Below are 23,463 nucleotides of genomic sequence, written 5' to 3' on the forward strand. Positions count from 1 at the left end.
CACCCTTCAGCCTAAAACGGTCCCCAGGGGAGCATACAACAACAATTTAAAATTCAAATCCTACCTGAAAGCAAGAATAAATACTGTAGAAAAGAACAGGGAAACTACAGAAACAGTGTCAGAATGAAACTTCAGAACAGCAGGAATAATAACACTCAAAGCCTGGCTAAGAAAATAAAAATAAAGCTTCCACGTTCACCTAAAGGCCAGCAGAGAGGAGGTTACGAAGGCCTCTCAAGGGCTGAGCATTCCATAATCAATATGCCACCATTTAAAAAAATAATTTGTGTGGGGAGTGTGGAAGACTTTTCTCCCTCTCCCTTCCAACTAGAACAGGGCTGGGGAGCCGATGGCGCTCCAGGTGTTGTGACTATAACTCCCCACCATCCTGGACCACTGGCCTTACTGCCCAGAGCTGATAGGACTTGGTTGACAACGTCTGGACGGCTTCAAGGTTCAAGAGTCAGGGACAGGTGGGCCTCTCAAGAGGAACAAAAGGAAATTACCTATTTGCATGGGGCTATATCCCAAAGCCAGTGTGGCTCACTGAAACTAATGTGCCTGATATATTCATGTCAATTAACGTCGATGTGTCTACTCTGAGTAAGACTAGCACTAGATACAGCCCATAGCACATAATTAGTTTTTGTACCTTGCTGTCCAAAGAGGTGCTGATTGCTGGTTGGTTAGTTGGCTTTCCAAAAGAGTGAATAAATACATGGAGGACATGAGGCTCTGGCAGGGTCCTGGAGCCCTCCCATCTCCTCCCCAGAGCTGCGAAGGTGCTAACTAGGCTTTGGGAAGGAGGTGGGAGGACTCTAGGACCCTGCCAGAGCCCTCATATCTCCTTCCCAAAGCCTAGTTAGCGCTTGCCCAGTTGTGCGGGGGAACCAGTCGCACTGCCCTAAATCCGCCTCTGCCCCCACCCAAAAAACTTCCCACAGGTCTCTTACTTTGCCTTCTGCTCTTCAGATCCACCTCCTCTTCTGCCACCACCACATCACCAGTTTGCTCCTCGGGATATTCCTCGGTATCATCACTGCGCAGCTCCGTAGGTGGGTTGGACAGCTATACCTCTATGATGGATCCTGCCCACATGCAGAAGGAGGCCTCCAGAGCCCAAGATGTCAAAGCGGAGCGCCCTCAAGCAGACAGCAACCTGTTCTCCTCCAAGCTGCCTGCTGGGGGCGGCTTGGAACAGTCGCCTTCACCTGTTAAAGCCATGGAGCCCAGGCCTTTGTCCTCCTCTGGGCCAGGTCCAACCCACCTGTATAGCAGAGGACAGGGGAAAAGCCACCCTCAGCACCACCCACCCCTGGACCAGTCGCTGCACGCAGTTTCGGCCAGTGATCAGCCCAGTAGAGAAAAGAGTAAAACCTTTTCAGTACAGGAACAGGAGCTCCGAGCACTCGGTAAGACCACCATGACAGCGGCCAGCTTCATAGATGTGATTATCATGCGTCAAATTTCTTGCGATAAGGGGAAGCGAGAGAGAAGCTCGCTAAGTAACGACGCCAATAGCGATGGTAAGAAATTGGAGGGGGAGCGGAGCGGTTCTTCCAAGTTTGTGGCCTTAAAAACACACACAAATACCTTTTTTTTCCCTGAATACCCTTCTCACCCATCAATTTTTTAAATTTGATTTTTGCATTTGTGTTGACGGCCTGTTTTATTTCATGAAGGCTCTTAATCGTGTATTTATTTTCTCCTCCTGCCCATCTACATGCATTCTTGGGTTTTGTTTTGTTTGTTGCTGCTGCTGTTGTGCATATCATTCAGTTCCTGGTACATGGCTGTGATTGTGACGGGCAAAAGGAGGTGGCTGAAGGAAAACATGAGTGAGAGTGTAATGGGCAACAGTACTATATGGTTCATGGATACTTTGGGATGGAGTTTTCTTTTTAGGGGCTTTAATTTATTCTCTGCTCCAAATTCCAAATATGTACATTTTTTTGAATAAATTGAATAATTTGCTGTGTTTGTATGGTATATATGGATCATAGCATGTATATTTTGTGTTTGGCATTGGGCAGTAGAGGGGCAGGAATGGGGAGCCTGTGTGCCTCCCGGTGTCGTGGGACTACAGCTGTTACCATTGGTCATGCTGGCTGGGGCAACATCCTGGAGGGGGCCACAGGTTCCCCATTCCTGTCATAGGTTATTGCCAGCATAATTCAGCTGGGCACCAGGGGCTGTGACAACCATCCTGCTCCCTGCCTCTGAAAGGTCAGAGTCTATACCAAACAGGTAGCCCACCTAGGAGAAGGAAAACTGATTCTAAACCTCCACTGCCTTGGCGGATATCTCTGGGAGAAGAAAAGGCTAAGGAGTTAACCTTACACAAATCTGGAGTGGAATCCCTAAGGCTGGCACTTTGTGTGCTTTTTTCCGGCAACACCTGCAGCCAAGCTGGTGCCAAATGTATACCTCCGCTTTCCTTTGGACCACATCAGTGAGGCTTAGAGTGGGGTTTTGTCACCTGGGCAGCCCAGGTCCTCCATGCATACTGCCCACACATGCTTGTGCCCCAGGGAGAACACTTTGGGCCTGCTAACACAGCAGTTTGACTTCAACTCTGAAGGCGCACTCTGTTGTCTCTCAAGACAGACATGCCAACACACAATACATGCATCTAGGACTTTCTTTAATGGCAGTTACAATCTCCAAAGTTTCCAAGCTCTGAAGCACGTTCACATCAGACTACACCCTAGTTCTGTATATCTCTGCCAATGAAATGACATCTTCTGAAAGTTCAGAAAGCTAAGCCGCTGCATAGTACTATGGAGGTTCCTTCTGAATTGAGCCTAGAAGCGATTTGGCAAACTTTTGAGCTGAAAGTACCACTGGGGTAATATGATCATAACAGCTCGTGCCAGACATCACTCTGGCTGCTGTGCTATGAACCAGCTGAAGCTCCCAGGCACTTCTCAATTGCAGCTCCAAGTAGAAACGTCTGTAATAATCCGGCTTGGATGTAGCTTAGGGCATGAATGGCAGCAGCCAGGTCCAGTTTCTTTAAATATGGGCACAACTTGGCACGCCAACTAAAGCTGATGGAAAGCCAAAGCTGTAAGTAGGAAGACCTAGGGAGTAAAGCACTTTGAGATGTAAGGATGCAGATGGTGGCAGAAAATTCACTTGTGTTGCAGGGGGTTGGATTTGGTGACCCCCAGGCTCCCTTCTTCTAACTCTAGACTCTGTGAGGTTTGATTATTATCTCTCTTTAAGTTGCATTTTGCTTTGAGAGCAGCCACATGTTATACCTACAGCTTCTCTACTTAGTTTTGCTTCCTGGTGTGTCAGCCTCTGGCTTTCTTTCTGTTCAGGAAAGAAGCAGGTGCATTTGCCCCCTGTGCCCCTTTCCTCTCCTTCCTTCCCCACCAGTAAGTGCCACCAAGTTTAGAACACAGAGACAAATTGCTTTTGAACCACCAGGTGCCGAGTAAGGATGGAAACCTGTTATAGGTTTTTATGGCTGTCAGGAAAGTCTTTTAAGGGTTTCTTTTGTCCATCCCTCTGTTAAATACAGTGCAAATCTTTTACAACTGCTGCATTAGTGCTTAGAACGAAAGGGTGTTGTTGCCGTTTTAAAAGACCCTTTGCTCTTTTTCATGCCCTCCAGGTTTCCATGGAAGCTACAGCCCTGATGGCATCGAAGCAATAAGTCCTGTGAGCTCACCCAGCACGCTCCATGAGAAAGGGGCAAAGCCATCCCAGGATGCTGAGAAAGGGCGCGGGGCGGAGCATGAGCCGCGGCTGAAGCAGCCAGGTGAGGGGACTTCCTGGAAAGGGCCACCATACACCTAGTAAAGATTGCTTGCAACACCTCTTTGCCCCAAAGCACCACCAATAGCAGGAACAGCCCAACCTAACACTCTCCAGGTGCTCTGGACTACAATTCTCAGCACTCCTGACCAGCGGACAGGCTGATGAGATTTGGAGTCCACACCATTTGAAGGGCACCATGTTGACTATCTCTGCTAGTCAGCACATAGCATTGATTTTACTGCTGCTTGCAATCTTCAAATCAAATTGTCGCCTCTAAAATGTTTGACATATCGTCACTGACGCTTGACATTCGGTTTTTGCCTGTCTGCCTTTGCTTGCTTTATACGTAAGGGATTATTTTTCTTGACTTAAAGGAAAGGTGAGAGCTCTGGAAATGGGTGGACTTTGTGAATTTTAAAAGAAGCAGCAAGCATCTGACCAAGATGTATTTCAGGTGTCTTAACTCCTCCTGGGCTGCTCTGCCCATTTTTGTCTTTCCTCATAGGTTCTCTTAAACCTTCCGCAGCAGAAATCTCACAAATACAGCAGCTCCACCAGCTCCCTGAAGATCGGCAGTCTCCAAGCCAGCCATTCCAAGGGTCGCAGAGCGCCAAAGGCCACCAGCGGGTCGTCACGTTGGCTCAGCATATCAATGTAATTAGCATTAGTCACTTAGCCTCCCAACGGATGCTACACAGGCTTGGAGGGGGAGGGCTAAAGCCGTACTTGTTTGGAAAGAGTCCATAGCCCACAATGCCTCTCAATCCCAGGCTAGGTTTAAGCAGAGCTCCTGTAAACACAGTCATTTTCTATTGGAAGGAATTATCCATGCAGCCCCTTCCAAGACTCATCCATGGAGCAGACTTTGCCTCTGCTTTTAAGCTCAGAATAAATGACTAGGAGGTTGCGGCATGGCTGACTCGTGCAGATAAAACATTTTCATTCAGAGTATAAACTGCCCTGCAGTTGTAAAGCATTATGTAGGACCAGCTAACAACATAAAATAGCCGACTCGCCTGCCAAAAACTTCATAAAATTTATACACCACTTGATTGTGAAAAACCTCAAAGCAGTTTACAAAATGACAAAACAGTAAAATCAAGAAAAATTACAACCCTGCTTTAAAACATACAAAAGTTATAATATTAAAGATTAAAGTTACCTCAACTTTCTAAGCATCTGGGTAAGGTAAAGGTAAAGGGACCCCTGACCATTAGGTCCAGTCGTGACCGACTCTGGGGTTGCGCGCTCATCTCGCATTATTGGCCAAGGGAGCCGGCGTATAGCTTCCAGGTCATGTGGCCAGCATGACAAAGCCACTTCTGGCAAACCAGAGCAGCACATGGAAACACCGTTTACCTTCCCGCTGTAGCGGTTCCTATTTATCTACTTGCATTTTGAAGTGCTTTCGAACTGCTAGGTTGGCAGGAGCTGGGACCAAGCAACGGGAGCTCACCCCGTCACAGGGTTCGAACTGCCGACTTTCTGATCAGCAAGCCCTAGGCTCAGTGGTTTAACCACAGCGCCACCTGGGTCCCACAAGCACCTGGGTAGACTTGGCTAAACAGTGAAGTTTAGAATCATAGAGTTGGAAGGAGCTTCAGGGTCATCCAGGACAACCCCCTGCAATGCAGGACTCTCAGCTAAAGCATCCGTGGCAGATGGTCATCAACCTCTGCTTAAAAATCTCCAAGGAAGGAGAGTCCACCACCTCCCGAGGGAGATTGTTTCACTGTTGATCGGCTCTTACTGGCAGAAAGCTTTTCCTGATGTTTAGCAGGCTCCAAAACGAAGGTGCCTGCTTCATGTCATCTTAGGCAGGGAGTTCCAAAGAGTGGGTGCTGCCAATGTATTTGCTTGTGAATTGAGAATTTCCTCCGTGTTTTGCTGAGCCCTGGAGCTCTCTAGAAGCTGCTCAGGGGTTCCTCGGTGAGCATATCTGGAATGACAGGCAAGTTTCCTTGATAGCCAGCCTTGCCCACCATTGCAGCTGATCTTTGCCTGCCACGCACAGCTGCAAGCAGGGAACTAGCTCTGTTCTGCTGTTCCCTCAGTCCACACGGGGCAGTGGCGAGGCCCAAGTGGGCATAAGAGCATTCAACCTTAGAACCAGGGGTAGGAATCTTTTTCAGCCCAACATCCTCATTCCCTTCTGGGCAGCCTCCCATGATGCATCCCAGCCAGACAAATGAGGGGTGTGGCCTGGGTGTGTGTGATCTGGGGAAAGTCCCAAGGGCCAGATAGAGGGTTGGAGGGCCGCATTTGGCCCCTAGGCCTCAAGTTGATAAACCCTACTGTGGAGCACACCCCAAAGTCCAGACATTGTTCCACAGTAGGCACACAGGGTTTCACTGAGGAAAGTGCAAGTTTGGAAAGGACTGCCCAAGAGTGATCCATTCTTCCCTAAATAAGGGATCTGGTTTTCCCTACTACATTTTTGGTGAGGAATCTCTTCTGGCACTGCAACCCTGGCAGGGGTCAGACTGTTGTGGTAGGTCTTTCTTTGTTCTGCAGCAGCCCTATGAGTTCCCACCCCCAGAAAAGAGAGGGGAAAGTGCAGAGATGCCCTTCCAGCATCTGCATGGGCCAGATTGCAGCACACCACCCACACAATTGGTGCTCACACAGCGCCTTGGAGTGGGAGCACTCGCATGCCACCTGCATCCTAAGCCTCTCTCATAGCAGGCTGCTTGGACCGCACAAGGAATGACCTGAAGACAAAAGCAAAGCTGTGTTCTCTTCTTGCAGGAGGTTATCACCCAAGACTATACGCGCCATCATCCCCAGCAGCTTAACTCCCACATCCAGACCCCTATGTACCCTTTCCCAGGGTCTGTGCTGGATCTTCGGCGAACTCCTAGTGAGGCTTACATGCAGCAGCAGCAGCAGCAGCAGCAGCAAATGGAGCACATTACAGCTTCAAGAATCTCCCCCGAAAGTGAAGAAAGCAAGAGGTGAGCCCGCTTCGTCCCTGTCTCTTTGCCATTAATTGCCTGTTGCTTGGATTTCTGTCTCGCCCCATTCTGATACCTCTGGTGTGTTCCAGCCAAAGTTACAGATTTGAAAGTCCCTTTGCTAGGGCGAGAGGGGAAGGCACAGGGTTCCACTGAAGCAAATGGAGTTTAAGATCAGGGAGATTGTATACAAAGCTCAGGCAGATATAGAATCCAAACCCAAAGGAGCACAGGTATCATCAGTGAAACAGGGGACCTTGGGACATGGCAAGCTGCTTCACGCATCTCCTCACCTCCTCCTACCTCAGGAGCAAAGGAAGCCGGATGCAATTCCTGTCTGCTGGATTCTTGCTCTGCAAATCGCAATCCAGCAAGGCCGGCCCCCTCCCAGTCTGTGAATGATAGAGAAGGGACTTTTTTGGGATCCTTCGAGCTGAGCCCCAGAATCATCCTCCTTGCCTTCCATACACTCCCCAAGGCAAGTTTCATAGGAGCACAGGAACCTGCGAATGCTGAGTCTGTGCAGCCCACTTTGACTGGCAGCAGCTCTCTGAGATTTCAGGCAGAGTCCTCTCACAGCCCTACCTGGAGGTGTCGGGGACTGGACCTGGGACACCTGCATGCAAAGCTGCAGCCCTTCCTCTTGTACTGAATCGCAACAGTAAGGGAGTTCCACAGATGTGGAGCAACAACTGAGAATGCCATCTGCACGCCTTCCTCTTACCAACTCCGTGCACAGATGTCACAGACTGGAGAATACCCTCTGAGTGTTGCTCCAGGGAGCGGCACCAGCCAGCAGTTAGGGAGCACCTCGTTCAAAAGGTTGGCAGTTGCAGGACTTGGAGCTATAGTTTATATTCTGATGCAATAGAAGCTCTTGCCTGTTTTGGACTAGCAGTAACTGGAACTGGCGTTATTCTTTCTTTCCCCCAGAAATCATTTTGCAAGCTTTGATTGAGAGCACCAATCCCCACAATCACACTCATACTGTATAGTAGTGTCCAGTTTCAACGTAAGGAAATGACAATAGGATATGGAGAGGAAAGCCCAGAGTATTAAAGCCTTGCAGGTGTGGGGTGGTGGTGTTTTGCCTCAGCCTTCCCCATAGCAATCATCCATTTCTTCCAGTGCAATTCTGTCACTTTTCTGCCCCACCCCTTTACCTACACCAGCTCTTCTGTGTCAGAAGGAAAGGAGAACTGTGTGGTTCACAGAGTCACGCTGCTTGCTTCCTCAGGTCTCCCGAACAGATCAGAACACCTGCTGCTCCAAACAACTGCATAGAGCCCGTCTCTCCACCAGATGGGGTGGGAGAAGCCGATCACGTGCGAAATGCCACATATCCCATCCTGTATCGAGAAGGGGAACAGCTGGAGCAGAGGTAACGGAGGCAGCAGGAAAGTGCAGCAGCTGGGCTGTCCAGTGGGAGTTTTCTGAGGATGATCCCGCCTGCCCACTCCACCCATTTTGTATTCTCCACTGGGCAACCAGTGATTTTTGTCATTCTCTTCCAAACAACACTAGCTCTGTGGTTGGGCAATCAGGATTTTCAATTGTGCATTGAATGCTGGACATCCCAGCTTGGTTAAAACAATCTTCTAAAGCTGCTTTACTCTTTCAGAAACCAATCATTCAATGCATCCAGCATTTATTAGGGAAAACAGATGGGATCTCTTTAGATCAGTGGCATGCTTAGGCATGGTTGTGAGAAGCATAGGAAACTACCTTACATGGAGTAAGACCATTGGGTCCATCTAGCTCAGTATTGTCTACACTGACTGGCAGCAGCTGTCTGAAGTTTCAGACCAGGAGTCTTTCCCAGCCCTACCTGGAGATGCTGGGGATTGAACTGGGGGCTTCTCCATGCAAACCCGGGGCTCTTCCACTGAGCTATGTCCCTGCTAATGTGGCAGCCTGTGGGCTCACCTAAACCAGCTGTGTGCATTGTGCACTCTGCATGCGGAACAGTGTATAAGTGAGCTAGGTAGGTGTGTACATGTTAGTGTTAGGGCTCATCCACACCTCCGCTTGTCCCATGCCTAGAAAGCATGGGGGGAGCAGTTTTCTGCTTTACCCACAGTTTCAGCACAGGTGACAAAACATAGTTGGAGGTACTTTAGGATAAAACTGTTCAGACGTTGTGAGTTACAAAAGTGGCTCCTGGGACCTATGGTGATGCAATTTCATGATGTCACTCAAAAATCTTGCCACATTCTCCACAACATCATTCCTACAATTACAGTATTCAACAGATCAGTCACCCCCTTCCAGGAACATGTATTACTTTTAGTGTGAAACTGCTAGTAGATAAGGAGGTTGGGCCACTTGTTATTTTAGAGAGAAATCCTGGGATACATTTTGTGGTCAGGGCTCTCTAGGCCGAACATGATGGTATCAGGATTCCAACAACATCAGTTTGATGGGCTTTCAATTGTGCAGGATGGGCTCCAAATCTCCAGGAAACAACGTGCAACCACCAGCCTTCTTCAGCAAACTGACAGAGAGCAATTCTGCTATGGTGAAGTCCAAGAAGCAAGAGATAATCAAGAAACTGAGCACAAACAGCAGGAGCGAGGCAGAGTACAGTAAGGACTTCTCTGAGCTGAGATTTTATTCCTGTTATCTGTGGGGGCTGGGCAGGAGTGATGAAGAGGTGGTTACATTTGGGGCTGCAATGTTGAGTCAGTTAATCAGATTTAATCAGCTAAAATATTCTGATTGACCAAAAGAGTTTCCCTGATGAATTGATCAGCTTATTTTAATTATTTTTGTGCATGTACGTGTAAAAGCTGAAGATTGCAAGTGTCATTTTTAGAAGGGATATTTGAGTGTGAGAGTGAACAGGGAATGCCATGGCACATGCATCAAAATATTAAAAAGTAATTACTTCTTTACATATGCAGGTTTATTCAAATATAATCAAATAAATTAATTGACAAACAACAACAAGGTCCCAAAGTAGATTGCAACAATATAAAAATAAAATCAGGTAAAACAGTTAACAGATCGGAAGAAAAGGGTGGCCTTAATATAGGTATAGGTAAAGGACCCCTGGATGGTTAAATCCAGTCAAAGGCGACTATGAAGTGTGCCACTCATCTCACTTTCAGGCCGAAGGAGCACTAGTGTGCTTTCAAACTGCTAGGTTGGCAGAAGCTGGGACAAAGCCATGGGAGATCACCCCATTGCACGGATTCAAACCGCCAACCTTCTGATCAGCAAGCCCAAGAAGTTCTGTCGTTTAGACCACAGCGCCACGCGCTCCCTTATGAACTCAGGGCTCATCCATACTGTTGTTTATTGTGGATAGTAAGCTTCTTATGCACCCATTAATTCCCTGTTGTTAATATAACTCACCCTTCCAATCACTGCCTTCCCACACTTTCCCCTCTCCCAGTCCAGATTTTCCCATGCCCTCTTTGTTTCGGAGAATCCCTGGCATGAGAAAATCCAAATTGAGGGAGAGGAAAAAGTGAGAAGGCAGTGATTAGGAGAACGGCAAAATGGAGTCACAGGAAGCTTAGTATCCACATTAAGTAGCAGTATAGAGGAGCCCTGGTTTCATTTGCTACAAATGTCATAAACTGATGAGTGCTGTCAGTCCTGCCTGAATCCGTACTATACACTTAAAGCATCTTAGACAGTTATGACTTCCCTCGAAGCATCCTGGGAACTGTAGTTTGTTAAGGGTGCTGAGAGTTGTTAGGCAACCCTTATTGCCCTCACAGAACTCCACAGGGATTGATTCACTCTGGAAATTGCAACTCTGTGAGGGGGACAGGGGTTTCCTAACATCTCTCAGCACCCTGGGCAAACTACAGTTCTCGGGATTCATTGGGAGGAGTCATGTGACTCAGCCAGGTGGCTGCTTTCAAACCTCTAAAGAGCTCAACCCTTCTTGGAGTCCCAGTGACAGTGGACAATTTGTATTTGAAATGCTTCCCATATTAACTACAAATTGATCTGTATTTTAATGTATCCTAAAATGCCAAGCAGTCACTTTCCATTTTATCTGAGCCACTCTTAGAACAATTGTGTTGGACAAGAGAGTTCCTCTTAATATTGCCAGTATCCCAACTGCATCATCATGGCTTCTTCAAGGAGTGGCTGCCAAGTCCTGCAGCCTCTCGCTTGTGTTTTTCCCCATAGAGGTGGGAAATGAAGAAAAATGGGAGGTGGCTTCTATTAGGCAAGGTGTTCTGTACTTTCAAGGACAGCAAACCCAATTCCATCTTCGCTCTCAAAGATAAAAAGTATTGGGCTTTTATGCAACTCCTCCTGTTGGAATGGTTGGGAGTTACAGGAGTTTGAGTCTATAATTAGCCTACCTGGGAATGTGACTTGTGCTTGAGGTTGTCTCTTCTCCTCCCCCCCCCCCTCCAGATGTCGGGCAACCTGGAACAGAGATCTTCAACATGCCGGCCATTACTGGAACAGGTACAGCTGTGCTTCCCCCCACCCTGTGTCTGACTCTCCCATTCCACACAGGACTCTGCAGATCACAAATGTCTTCAGATAATTTAAGCATTACAAATGTGGCCATGCAGTCTCATTGGGCAAAGTGTCAGGCTCCTGATAACTCAGCCATGTTTCTGAACAGCTGTACAAGACAGCAGAAGAGAGTCATGTGGAAGGAGTGGTGGAGGGAGCCATTTTGTATGAGACTGGTTGTCAAAGAACTCCCTTTAAGGCACCTATGTGGAAATGGGGAAGTCAAGCCAGGAAGGCAAATCATAGGCGGGATTTAATGTTTTATGTTTCTACAAAGAACATTCTTTCTCTTCCATATCACTCAGTCTCTCTTGAAAGTTTTGTTTTATTTATTTTGGTTCCTCTTGCCCTGGGAACGATTAGCAAGCCACTGACCCACAATGCCTCCTCTGGTCTTTGTGCATTGCCGCACCTTAACTGCATGGCTTCTAATGACTCACAATCGCAATACCAACACACACACACACACACACACACTTGTCTCCCGTATAGAAGTCCTTTTGTCCTCACAACCTCCACCATCAGAAAGTGGAATCGAGCTGGAATAATGCAGATTGGGTGGCAGAGTTTGAATTTTGGGAAATCCAAGCCACACAGTAGAAGGAATGGGTTGTATCCAGTATATGCCCTCCTGACACTTGGACCCATTGAAACTCATGAACATGCCATATAACTTAGTTGGATACAGCCCAATGATTCCCATGTATACTAAGGATGGAAAAGATGACAATAATTCACTTTCAGATTATGTATCAGCAGTTTCTCCTGTGAGGCGTAGAAGTTGGGCATCACCTGCCTCCTTCCTTTTTCTAATGACAAAGTTTGTGTTTCAGTTAGAAAGGATAAATTTAGAGGAATAATAATAATTTTATTATTTATACCCCGCCAATCTGACCAGCACACATAAAACATAATAACATGTCAAACATTAAAATTAAGACGTGTGTGTGTGTGTGTGAGAGAGAGAGAGAGAGAGAGAGAGAGAGAGAGAGAGAGAATGAATGAAAGCAACCAAGCAAGCACTGATTTTTTTAAAAGGGTATTGGCAACGGGAATCCTTTGAGAAAAGGGAATTGACAAAAATCTGACTTGAAAAATATATTCCACCCCTTTCATTTGGATCAAATCTTTTATACCAAGATTATTTTTTGAAAGAAGACACTCCTGTCAATGCCCACCCCACCCCAGGGAGATTATCTTTCTTGGTTGTCCATACCAACCTGCCCAAGTAGGAAGGTGAACTTGCCTGCACATCTGGAGTGGAGGTCTATGTAACATGGTTGTCTGCGGACATCCAGCATCTCACTGACACTCAATTGCAAAAAAAGTGTTTTTGCATCTGGAAGTTACAACATCCCACCCCTTTCAGCAAGGCTTATTTCCAAGCAAGTATGCTCAGGAATGCAGCCTGAAATGTTCTTAGCCTGCATGCTGTCCCTGGGAGAACATAATTCTTTTGCAGATCTGTAGCAATTTGCTCTCAGAGCATTTTCTCCCATATGAACATCACTTGTGCTGTGATAGAACGTGGTTAACGCTGCTCTTTCAGCTGCTCAGTGCTGTGTTTAAGCGTGTCCAGAAGCAGTGATGTCACACAACTGAAATTCCTCCACTTAGAGCAAGCAAAGCCTGTCCCATCACGGCCTCAGTTAAATGCCCTGCTCCCGGGTGATTTGCATGAGCCCACATGACATGTTAACGTTTCTTCAGCTTATGCTGCTGGGAAGGCACCCGGGGAAGCATTCCTTCCTCCTTGGGATTGCTCTGTGTCTCAATCTGCCCAAGGGATTGGATTCAATCTGTTGAAACGAATGGATGTGACTAATTTAGGTCCATTAATTTCAATGGGTCCAATCTAAATAGAATTTAGTTGGAAGACAACCCAACCCACTGGATGTGAAACTGGCACACACAGCCCTCAGTCCTTTAGTCTGTGTGTGTGTGTGTGTGTGTGTGTGTGTGTGTGTGTGTGGTATCCCAGAAACAAAAAACTGTGAGTAGTTTCTGCTTCCTTTTTGGTGTGCCTGAAATCTCCTTAGGGGCAGACGAGAAGGTGGCTGGTTTGGGGGAACCAAGAAGACAGCCGGACAGTTTGTTGCTTTGCAAGAATGTGCTGACTGTTTGTTTCTTCCCTTCTCCCTTGTCGCCTTTCCTCCTCCTCCTCTCTCCCCCCCAACCCAATTTCTTATTTGGTTTCCCGTTTCCCCCAACCCAATTTCTCCCCCCTCCCTCCTTTCTCCTTCCCCCTCCTTCCACACCTCCCAGGGTTAATCAGTTGTAGGAGCCAGTCGGTCCAAGAAAACTCCAGTACCAACATGGGGTTGGAGGCAATTATTAGGAAGGCCCTAATGGGTAAATATGACGAGCAGTGGGACGAGCGCTCTCCTCTCAGTGCCAATGCTTTTAACCCTCTGAATGCCAGTGCAAGCTTGCCCGCTGCTATGCCTGTAACCACTGCTGACGGACGGATGGACGACATGCCCTCCTCCTTGCCAGGTCTGCAGCCCTCCCCCTTTGGTTGCCCTTTTCGCTGTGTTATTAAACCCTCTCTTTGTGCTGTTAACCCCTTTCTCTTTGTCTTCTCAGTGGTTTCGTGTCTCACCCCCACCCCAGATCCTTTCTCTTTAAGCTTTTGGGCATTTACTTTCTGTTCCCATTTTTAATTACACTGATTAATTAATTCCTGGTTTGATAAGAAGCACTTTAATTTGGTAGGCTGGAAGTGCCATTTTGCTTTCTCTGAAACACTGACCATTGGTGCTTTCCTTTCTCTTTTTTTGGTGGGGAGGGGTGCAATTGTCAGAAAGGCTGAGGGGTTGTTGAAGATGCTGGGGTCATGGAGGAAAAGCAGGAACCCCCCCCAACTCCTCTTCCAGGATTGCTGGGAAGGGCCAGGATAAGTGAAGGGAGGGTACAAAGGAAGGGTGTGAACAAAGTACATTTTTATGGCTAAGGGAGAACTATGTGTTTATGTTCAGCTGTTTTCTTAACATCATGCTGTCAATACACATAATTACAAATGCAGACTTGGGAAAAGTGTGTCCATGGTTTGTTTGTTTGCTCCTGCCTTTTGTTTGTTATGTCCCACCCTCAGAAAAACAGAGAAGGAAATGTTTCCTCCTCCCACCACCCATAGTTCCTCACCTAGTACAGCAACAGAGATCTCGCAGCACAGCAAGTCAATCTATGGCTTACTGGGACTGCACAACATGTGGGTGCCAAGGGAGCAGCTGGCATCCACTTTGCTCCTTCCCAATCCTTTCAGCATATCATCTGAGCCAGGGGCCTGTGGTTAAATACTCTCCTCACTAACCAGAAGCTGAAAGCATGAACAAACCTTGGTTCCAGCTCATGGTTAGTGAGGAGATGGCTTAATCACAAGCTCCAATTCAGGCAGGCAGCAAAGTAAAACCTTGACTTCGCACAACGCAAGAGTAAGAAGGACCATCAAGCAACAAAGCTGTTGCAAACTTCTCTCTGGGACAGGTAGGTAGCCGTGTTGGTCTGGTGTAGTCAAAACAAAATAAAAAAATTCCTTCCAGTAGCACCTTAGAGACCAACTAAGTTTGTCATAGGTATGAGCTTTCGTGTGCATGCACACTTCTTCAGATACGTGGGGATCTGGTGACTTCTGTTTCAGTGTATCTGAAGAAGTGTGCATGCACACGAAAGCTCATACCTATGACAAACTTAGTTGGTCTCTAAGGCGCTACTGGAAGGAATTTTTTTATTTTGTTTCTCTCTGGGAGTCCACACATCTTTGCGATTGTGGCAAGCCATAGTTTGCCTTGCTGTGCTGAACAAACCATTTGTGCATGTGAAAGCAGCCTTTTCCGGAGGTATTCTATGCCGGACCAGGAGCTGCACATCCAAGTTGCAAGTGCTGCCTGTTTGCACCATGTTGGCTTTCCACAGAACGTGCATTTGGTAGCACATCCCCATGCAAGGTGCCTGTTTGGGTGAGCACCAGAGGATGTGTCCCATTAAAAGCAGCACAGTGCAGATAAATCACACTTGCACTAAGGTGTGCATTAGATCTTGGAGATCTTGTCCTTGTTGTTCCCTGTCCCCAAAAGGGAACCAAGGCTAAGTGCCCACAGCCTTAAAGAGGGATCTCTTTCCATGAATGCCTGACATCTATCTATTAGATACCAAAAGGAAGGGACACACCCTATGATGCGCTGGGGGAGGGGGGAGGAGTTTTCATTTTGCATGATGGGAATCTGAATCTAGTAGCAGTTTGCCCATCGGCCACATACTGAATTCGCGGCCAATTTTTTGAGTTGGAAGGATTTAATACCTGTGTTTCCCAGCTTTCTAAATCTGCCCTGCTATCTGCTCAGCATTGTTTTCCTGTTCCTGTCATTAAAGAGCCCCTTTTAGGGCACCAAGCCCTCCCTAGTCATTTGAGAACACCTGGTCACCATTTGGTTGTTTGAATGGTGCTTCTTTTGTCAGGAGGAGGGAAGCCAAAGATTGCTGCCAGAGCCAACAGCCGCAAGGCCAAGTCGCCAGGACCAGGCCTGTCCTCCTCTGAGAGGCCACCATCTGTGTCATCTGTTCATTCAGAGGGAGACTGTAACAGAAGGACACCTCTCACCAACCGCGTCTGGGAGGACAGGCCGTCATCCGCAGGTAACAAGAGAAGGAATCTGTTTGTGCCATGTTGGCTGCATCTAGTGGCTGGAAACAGTCAGGAAGCACTTTGGTTGGGGTTAGCAAGTACAAAGATGTGAGGAAAGGAATTTCAGGGAGCCAGAGTCAGCAATACAAGTGAATTCCTCTGATGGATTCTTACAAGAAACCCTAATTGTCTTAGCCAGAACTTTCTTAGCTGCTTTGCCATGACCGTCAAACCAACCAAGGTATGTTCATTATTTGCAGTTAGTAATTGCAGAAGTTATCAAATAGGGTCTGAGTTCTGTTACAATTTGCTGGAAGACATCAACAGGATTTGAAGACCTGGTCATAAAAAATTGACACAAGCTCGTCAGACAATTGCTATAGAGCAATTGTCTATAGCATCTCGGATAGCGCTGCTCAATCTGTGAGACGATTTCAGTTTTTACATGCCCCGTATTTACCGTATCTACTCACACTTGCCTTCTATTAGAGGACATAGGGACGCTGATATTGAAAAGTGATTGGTTTCTGATTGTTCTGACACTTCAAAAGTGTTCACAAAAATGAATAATGAAGGTGACAGGTCACCCTGCTGTGGTTTAGCCAGCCCATCAGTCATCTGCCGTACAATGCAAACAGGCTTAGCCTGGCCATGCTGCAGCAGTTTTCCTCCTCAAACCAACCTTCAGTTCAGCTTACTCTTTTCATGGTACCTCATCTCTCTAGAGCAGGCATGTCAAACTTGCGGCCCTCCAGATGTTTTGGACTACAATTCCCATCTTCCCCAACCACTGGTCCTGCTAGCTAGGGATCATGGGAGTTGTAGGCCAAAACATCTGGAGGGCCGCAAGTTTGACATGCCTGCTCTAGAGCTTTCTCATTGACCCAGTTTAGATGCTACTGGCACTTGGGAATCTCTGGTTAAACTGTCCAGCACCTGCTTCCCAGTTATAGGGCGGGAAAAGCCAGTCATAGCTATGTTCTCCAATATATACACCTCATGGTTGCAGCATTGAGGACCAATTCTTATAGCAATACTTTGCATGCCTGACACAACTCACATACTGCCTCCTCTCCTCTCCTCTCCATTCACATGCAGTGCAGGCTAAGGTCTAGCATCTCCTGGGTGGGAATGAAACCTGGTGACCTCTGCTCCCAACAAGAAAATCCAGCACTCTTCTAAAGAGCCTGTCCTGATGCTGTCTGTCTGTCTGTCTCTCTCTCTCTCTCTCTCTCTCTGCGCCTTCTAGAGGTGGGAGAGTAATAAATGCTAGGATCAGTGCCACATTTTTGGGAAAGTATGCAAGAAAGAAAAGAGGGAGGCTGCTTCCTCGAGAACAAAGAATTTGAGACCTTCCGGGCCAGTGGTTGGCCAGCTCTTTGACCTTGCCTTGTCCTCCTGTCTCAACGCAGGTTCAACGCCATTTCCATACAACCCACTGACAATGAGGCTTCCCACGGGCCTGGTGGCAGCTGCCCCTCCACCGCCTGCCTCCGTTCCGCAGGGCAACCCCAACAGCCAACACCACGGCTGGGAGGAGGAGCCCAAGCCGCTGCTCGTCTCACAGTATGAGACCCTCTCAGACAGTGAATGAGAAGGGAGAAGAGGAAGCGAGATGGAGAAAAAGCCCAGCAACAAATGGACAGATATTGATAGGTTGGCTGTTGAGTTAGCCCAAGGGCTTGGGGATTGTGGTTGGCTGTCGCAGAGTGCAGCTGTCCTAGCCCAGGCGCAGGAGCAGCACTGTTCCAGTCAGCTGATATCATTTGTCACATCTGGAAGGGGAGTTGGGAAAAAAATCTCTTCAGTTTTAAAGCCTTAAAAAAAAACCAAGCAAATGGAACCCATCCCAATCCTCTCTCCCAATTTGGTGCTGATACCTTGAGCCATTGCAGCAAGAAATTAAACCAAGCTAATAGGGGGGGGCAGCAGTGGGGAGCCCTGAAAGCTGCCCCAAGGGACTGTAACCAGTCGCTGAATCTCGGTTCCTAACACTCAGGGGATTCTAATTCTGTCCTTCAGCCCAGATGAGAGAGGGGGAACGGGGGGCCCATTGGGAGAAGGTGGTGTGTGCTGCTTGCGTATTCCCACCTCTGTGACCCATCTTTCCTCTGCACACTGTAGTGGCCTGTTAATCCAGTACTTGAAAATAGGATTCATTCAGCTGCCCCTTCCTTCAACCTGCCTCTTTTTTTTACCTTCACGAGGGGTTTCACCCATGGAGTCGCATGTTGGTCGTGTGGGGAGACAAATCAGAGCGGCCCTCTGGAAGAAAGTGTTGGTTTCTTCTCTTTCTCACAGTTAAATAAGGTTGTTTTATCTGCACCCATAGAGATGTATGGAGGGGAGGGAGCTTCACCTGACCTTTCAACAAAAAGAGATTCAGGCAGTAATGCTCTGGATGCAGGAGCCAGAGGACAAGCCAAAAAGGGAAAAGAAAAGGAATTTGGAGAAAGGAATGCTGGGTTTGCATTGTAATTGGAACGGATTCCTCTATATTGGCATTAGCTGCAGATAGAGGGGGGTGGGAATGGGAGAAGCAGCTGTTTTGAATATGTCGTTTCTTCAAAACAATGCTGTGCATATGGTCTACAGGGTATATTTTTGATACCTTTGGCAAATGATGTGTTTGCGCAAGGAAGGACGTTAAAAACAGTGTTATATGCTGCTTTTCGGTCTCTGCTCCTGTACAAAGAGGATTTCTATGTTGCATGCCAGCTTTTGATGGGTTTGTCCATTGTATGGAACTGTCAAGAGGTAACAATGTTCCAACAAAATGGTTCTGTAATTCAGTAGAATGTATTAACTTAGTTTTTTTTTAAAAAAAGAAAAAGAAAATGAAGAAGTATATATATAATATATATATATAAATATATAGTCACAACTGTAGGGCCCTTACTTGCATAGTTAACACTCCAGCATGGAGATAACATGAACACTTTTCAAGTGAGATTTGTCTCTTTTGGGAGCAGTGAGAGAGGCCAAGACCCTCACAGGAAGTTTACATGTTTTTGGTGACTCGCCCACAGTGTTCTGTTTTTCCATATTTGTGGGTGTTTGCTTCTCCCCCAATCATAACACTTAGACTTCATTTTTCATCATATATATTCTCCTTTTTTCACACATCATTTTCAGTCTGTACCCTAGAGGGAGCAGATCTGGGCATAGCTGCCAAGTTATCCCTTTTTTAAAGGGAAATTCCTTATGCTTAATAGGCTTCCTTGCGAGAAAAGGGAAAACTTGGCAGCTATGGATCTGGGGAACAGTTTCTCTGCAGGAACAGACAAGAGTCATGTTTTCATAAGCTGAGTATTTTGACACAGCATCCAGGGAACAGCAACATCACAGCACCAGAGGTTTTGTACTGTGTGAGTTTGTTTCTACAGTGAGATTTGCTATTTTGTTTTCCTTCTCACCCATCTTTCTCCCACACATCATCCAGTTCTGATGATAAAATTGTTGCTTGCTAAACTAGTTAAAGACACACAAAAATGTGGAGGTTCTGTGCAAGAACATCTACTGAGAGAATCCATCTCATTATCCTGTAAGCCTCTGCTCCTAAAACACTTGTCCCCAGCAGAGCTACAGTTCTTTCAGAATGACACTGAGCTGCCTCCATTTTCATGCCCTGCAGGGCTTTGCTGGTTGCTAAAGGATTGCAAAACCAAAAATCCCCAGCACAGGTGTTTGGTACAGATCTACCACCATGCAAACTGCTCTGAAGAAAAGGGCCAGGACATTGACCAGGTTAAAAGGCAGGGCAGAGGAGGAATTATAGAGCAATGCATGGCATACCTTTCCAAGTGCTGCTTCTTCTTAGCTCAGCTCAAGTTGCATATGGATTGCAGGAGATTAAAACAGCACAACCACCCTTTCAAAAGACTGCTTTGTGAACATGTACCCAAATTAGACTCTGAAATCCCGGGTCAGGAGAACCCAACTTAGGCCCACCACAAGAAAGCGAGTAGAAGCTGCCTTGGGCTTCTATCAGGGCCCTTCCCTTAATGCCCAACCCTTCCTTCTAGAGGCCCACCTGAGGATACTTTTCTCACTGGACAGGAAATAGTGCTGTGCATTCCCACACACAGAGACACTATTCTGTATATTGTACTTACTCTGTCTGCATAGACAGTGAAACAATTTGCTCATCAGCTTATGGGAAATGTCATAACCCAGAACCGAGCCACAGTTGTGTTAGTGACAAAACAACCACCAAACCAGTACTTTGTGCCTGCATGCTGTTTTGTGTCACTTCATCCAACTTGCATTGTTTTATCATTGTTTTATACACCACCTTTGTGTGTTCTTAGCAGAAAAGTGGTTAATGAGTTTTATACTGAAATATACTTAGCCGCATGTGCCTAAGACCATTCTTGCAAGAATGCCAGCGATACGTGCTTCTTCAGTCCTAGCAAGAGGCAAGACCTGAAGTTTTGCCACTTTGGGGTTCGTCAATGAATGCCGCTTAAAATGCTGGCTCTGCCACAAGAGCTACAGTTCACAGCAGTGAAACCTTTAAACCTTTCCCAGTGACAGAAGGCCCACTCCCTCCACTCTGACAAGGAAAGGGGTGCCCCCTACTAGCATGACTGGATGCTGATTGTGCAGCGTGGGGCCAAATAGCTTGCGGAGAGGTGAGACTTAGCTGGGATTACACCGTGTCAGCAGTAGCCTGTTGACACAGATAGAGTTTCTGCCAGTGACTGTTCTGCAGTGTTGACTGTCAATCTTAACACGAAAGCATCTCTCCTGCCATCAGTTCATTTAGGCCAAGTCAGTAACTCTTACACAATCATCCTAATTTGCAATCAAATAATAACTGGAAAATAGAGCATGTTTTGCTCAACAAACCCAGTGATAGACGAAGCAGCATTTATTGTGTTTATTGGACACTGGCAATATAAGTTTACCTGCACAGCTTCCCTCTCCTTCGTCCCTGTCACTTCCAGCCACTGATTTTATTATCTTGGGGGTGGCCTCATACATAAAGTTGTTACCTATGCAAAGATAATCCCTGTGGAGTCCTTGTGCAGGGAGAATGTTTATTTTACCACAAGCACATAAATCAGAAAGCCAGTCTGCTTGGCTTGTGCTTGTGTTGCTTCTTACATCATGGTATACATTCTTCTCCCTACACTCAGATTATCTCCATGTAGGAAAAATATTGTGCAGGGTAGGTCTAAGGTTCTTTGTGCTTTAACCAATATTTACCCTGTTTTTTTAAAAATATACATATTTATATCACTGGTCCAAATTCCCTTGGTTGTTTTTTTAAAAGTGACATACACAGACTTGCTGCCCACAAAATTTTTGTCTTACTCATCACAGAACCATTTGCACAGATCAGATAGGATTTGCTCATAGCTAACGAGGTTATTTTATTGTTGTTGTTAGACCATGTTGAATTTGTGCCGCTTCACGTAGCCTTTCCTTGACCGACACGTTCACCATTTTGGAACATCATCTCTTGCCACTGCTTGCAAGTTGAGGTCATGTGTACATTCCACTAAGGGATTTAGGAATAGCCCCTCCTCCCTTCCAAAAGTTTATTCCCACATTACCAGACATTGTACATTCTCTGTACATGTGTGTGTGTATATATTTATATATATATATATACTCTTGGGTTCTGTGTATACATATTATTCCATTTGCGTGTGCATGTATAAGAAATACATACACACACATTTTCTTTGTGCCTGAATCAGTGGCCTGGCACATATCCATGTGTGTACTTGCACGCACAAGCCAGATCTCGGTAAAACCTAACTCACTACAATTCAACCAAATGCAGACGAGCATCGTCCCCACTGACTGTTAGCTCTGCGTAAGGTGAGCACCGAGCACTGTGTGTTAGCTTCAAAGGAAAGCCATCCTTCATAAACAACTGTCTGCATAATATGTGTCGGTTTTAGTGACATATAGATCTCTGTTGTGCTACCTGGCTATGATTTTTTTTATTAATTGTGCAATCAAGAAAACAAGGAAGTTATGTTAAACTATTAAAGTTTGAAGTGTTACCAACTTTGTAATTTGTACAAACACATAAAAACAAAAAACAAAAAGAGATTAAAAGGACAATTTTATTGTTTGAAATGTACAAGGGGGAGGGTGGGAAAAGAAATCTATCTTTTGTACAACCAAATTGTGCATAGTTGTTTTAAAGCAAGTTGTATGATAGAATGGACTGTATATAGAAACTGCTAAGTTGTAAATATTTATGCAGCTTGCTCGAAAAGGTTGGGTTTTTTTTTCTTCTACTGAAAGTGAAGTTTTTGTTCACTGTTGTTATTTTGGTTTTTTGCTCTACATGCCCACTAAGCAAGCACTGTGGGTTTGCAGTGTCAGAGCACTGCCTTACTGTTTAAATAAAAAAGAGAGAGGGGAGAAGCTTATTGCCAGCAAAATGGAGCTCTCATGATTCTTGTGTGTGATGTTAAAAATGGCTATTTCATATGACAGGATGGGGCAAGGCATGCAGGAGCCCTCCTCACTGAACGCAACCGGGAGACTTGTGGAGCAGAGCAACTGTCTAAAGGAGGAAATGGGCACCTGCTACTCTAATGCTTTTATAATATTTCATTTGGAAGACTTGCATGTTTTCCATGAGTGCCACTCATAATGGCTGTGCTGTTAGTCTGTGACCAGAGGCAGTATGCTTTTGCATACCAGTTGCTGGAAGCCACAGGAGGGCCTTAAGCTTATATTAAAATCTGGAAGCTGTGACCCTGAAGTAGGACTAGGGAACCTATGATCCCCTCCAGTTGGTGAATTTCAACTTGCATCGTCATCCCTAATCATTGGCTATGCGGACATCACATAGAAGCTCAGAGATTGCCCAGCCCAGAGCCTGGAAATACGGCAGGGAGCAACTTTAAAACACATTTTTGCATAACACTTCCTAGAGTGTTGTTTCGCACATTCACAATTTGAAAGCTGCTAGCATAGCTTCCTGGATTGACTTCGTGTCTCAAATTAAGCTGTCCTTTCTTTCATACCCCCAGGGAGAGTCCAGAAATGTAGGTAGCTGTGTTTATCCATTATTTTATTTTATTATAGGGATAGTGTATTATTCTATACACCGGGGGGGGGGGGGGACTTGCAAATAACACTTATTCCTGAATCTGCTAGTGTAAACTAAGAGCCCTATCAAAGGAAAGGAAAATTGCACTCCCCTCGCAGTTATTTTCCTCATTCCCCAACTTCCTCTCTCCTAATCTGTCGCAAATAAATTTGGAAGCCTCTTTTTCACTTCCAGAGCATTCTGGCAGGTGAGGTCATCACTTCTGGCACCTGAACAAAGTCTCACAGCTGTACTGCCCACCATGCCACTCCTCCTTATATATATGCCAATCTGTAAAATAGCCCAGTGGTGTTTTGTCCTCCAAGTAGCATCAGGACAATTGTAAAATCACATGCATCACTACAATTCAGAGGACTGCTGCACCATTGGTGGCAAGTGAGAAGTTTATCCTCCTTAAGGATGTGTGTCTGTTCCAGGTCTGGCCAGCTAGATGGCAGTATTTCTTAAGGCCAGCGCTTTCATTTATTTGGAAGGAGTGAAGGAAAGGTGCTCTCAGTTGCTGCTGCAGGCGGTGGTTGTACATTTTATTGCTGGCAGCAGAA

The 23,463-nt window shown here is 46.2% G+C and overlaps 1 protein-coding gene across 16 annotated transcripts in view; it reads left to right on the plus strand.

Moving 5' to 3' along the window:
• The window catches only part of NCOR2 (nuclear receptor corepressor 2), a 355,605-nt gene extending 333,361 nt beyond the window's left edge, over positions 1-22,244 (plus strand). For 12 of the 16 annotated variants that reach the window (XM_060269894.1, XM_060269898.1, XM_060269896.1 and 9 more), the window contains 10 exons: positions 973-1,526; positions 3,623-3,769; positions 4,274-4,422; positions 6,517-6,722; positions 7,960-8,103; positions 9,162-9,307; positions 11,106-11,159; positions 13,479-13,709; positions 15,672-15,848; positions 17,250-22,244. In XM_060269894.1, coding sequence (XP_060125877.1) covers positions 973-1,526; positions 3,623-3,769; positions 4,274-4,422; positions 6,517-6,722; positions 7,960-8,103; positions 9,162-9,307; positions 11,106-11,159; positions 13,479-13,709; positions 15,672-15,848; positions 17,250-17,431 — 1,990 coding nt within the window. In that variant the 3' untranslated portion in view covers positions 17,432-22,244. The remainder of the gene's footprint in view (positions 1-972; positions 1,527-3,622; positions 3,770-4,273; positions 4,423-6,516; positions 6,723-7,959; positions 8,104-9,161; positions 9,308-11,105; positions 11,160-13,478; positions 13,710-15,671; positions 15,849-17,249) is intronic. The other 4 variants (XM_060269902.1, XM_060269901.1, XM_060269905.1 and 1 more) reach the window with 4 other exon arrangements.
• The last annotated feature ends 1,219 nt before the right edge of the window (positions 22,245-23,463 follow it).

This window comes from Zootoca vivipara, chromosome 17 (assembly GCF_963506605.1).
Source record: "Zootoca vivipara chromosome 17, rZooViv1.1, whole genome shotgun sequence".
NCBI lineage: Eukaryota > Metazoa > Chordata > Lepidosauria > Squamata > Lacertidae > Zootoca > Zootoca vivipara.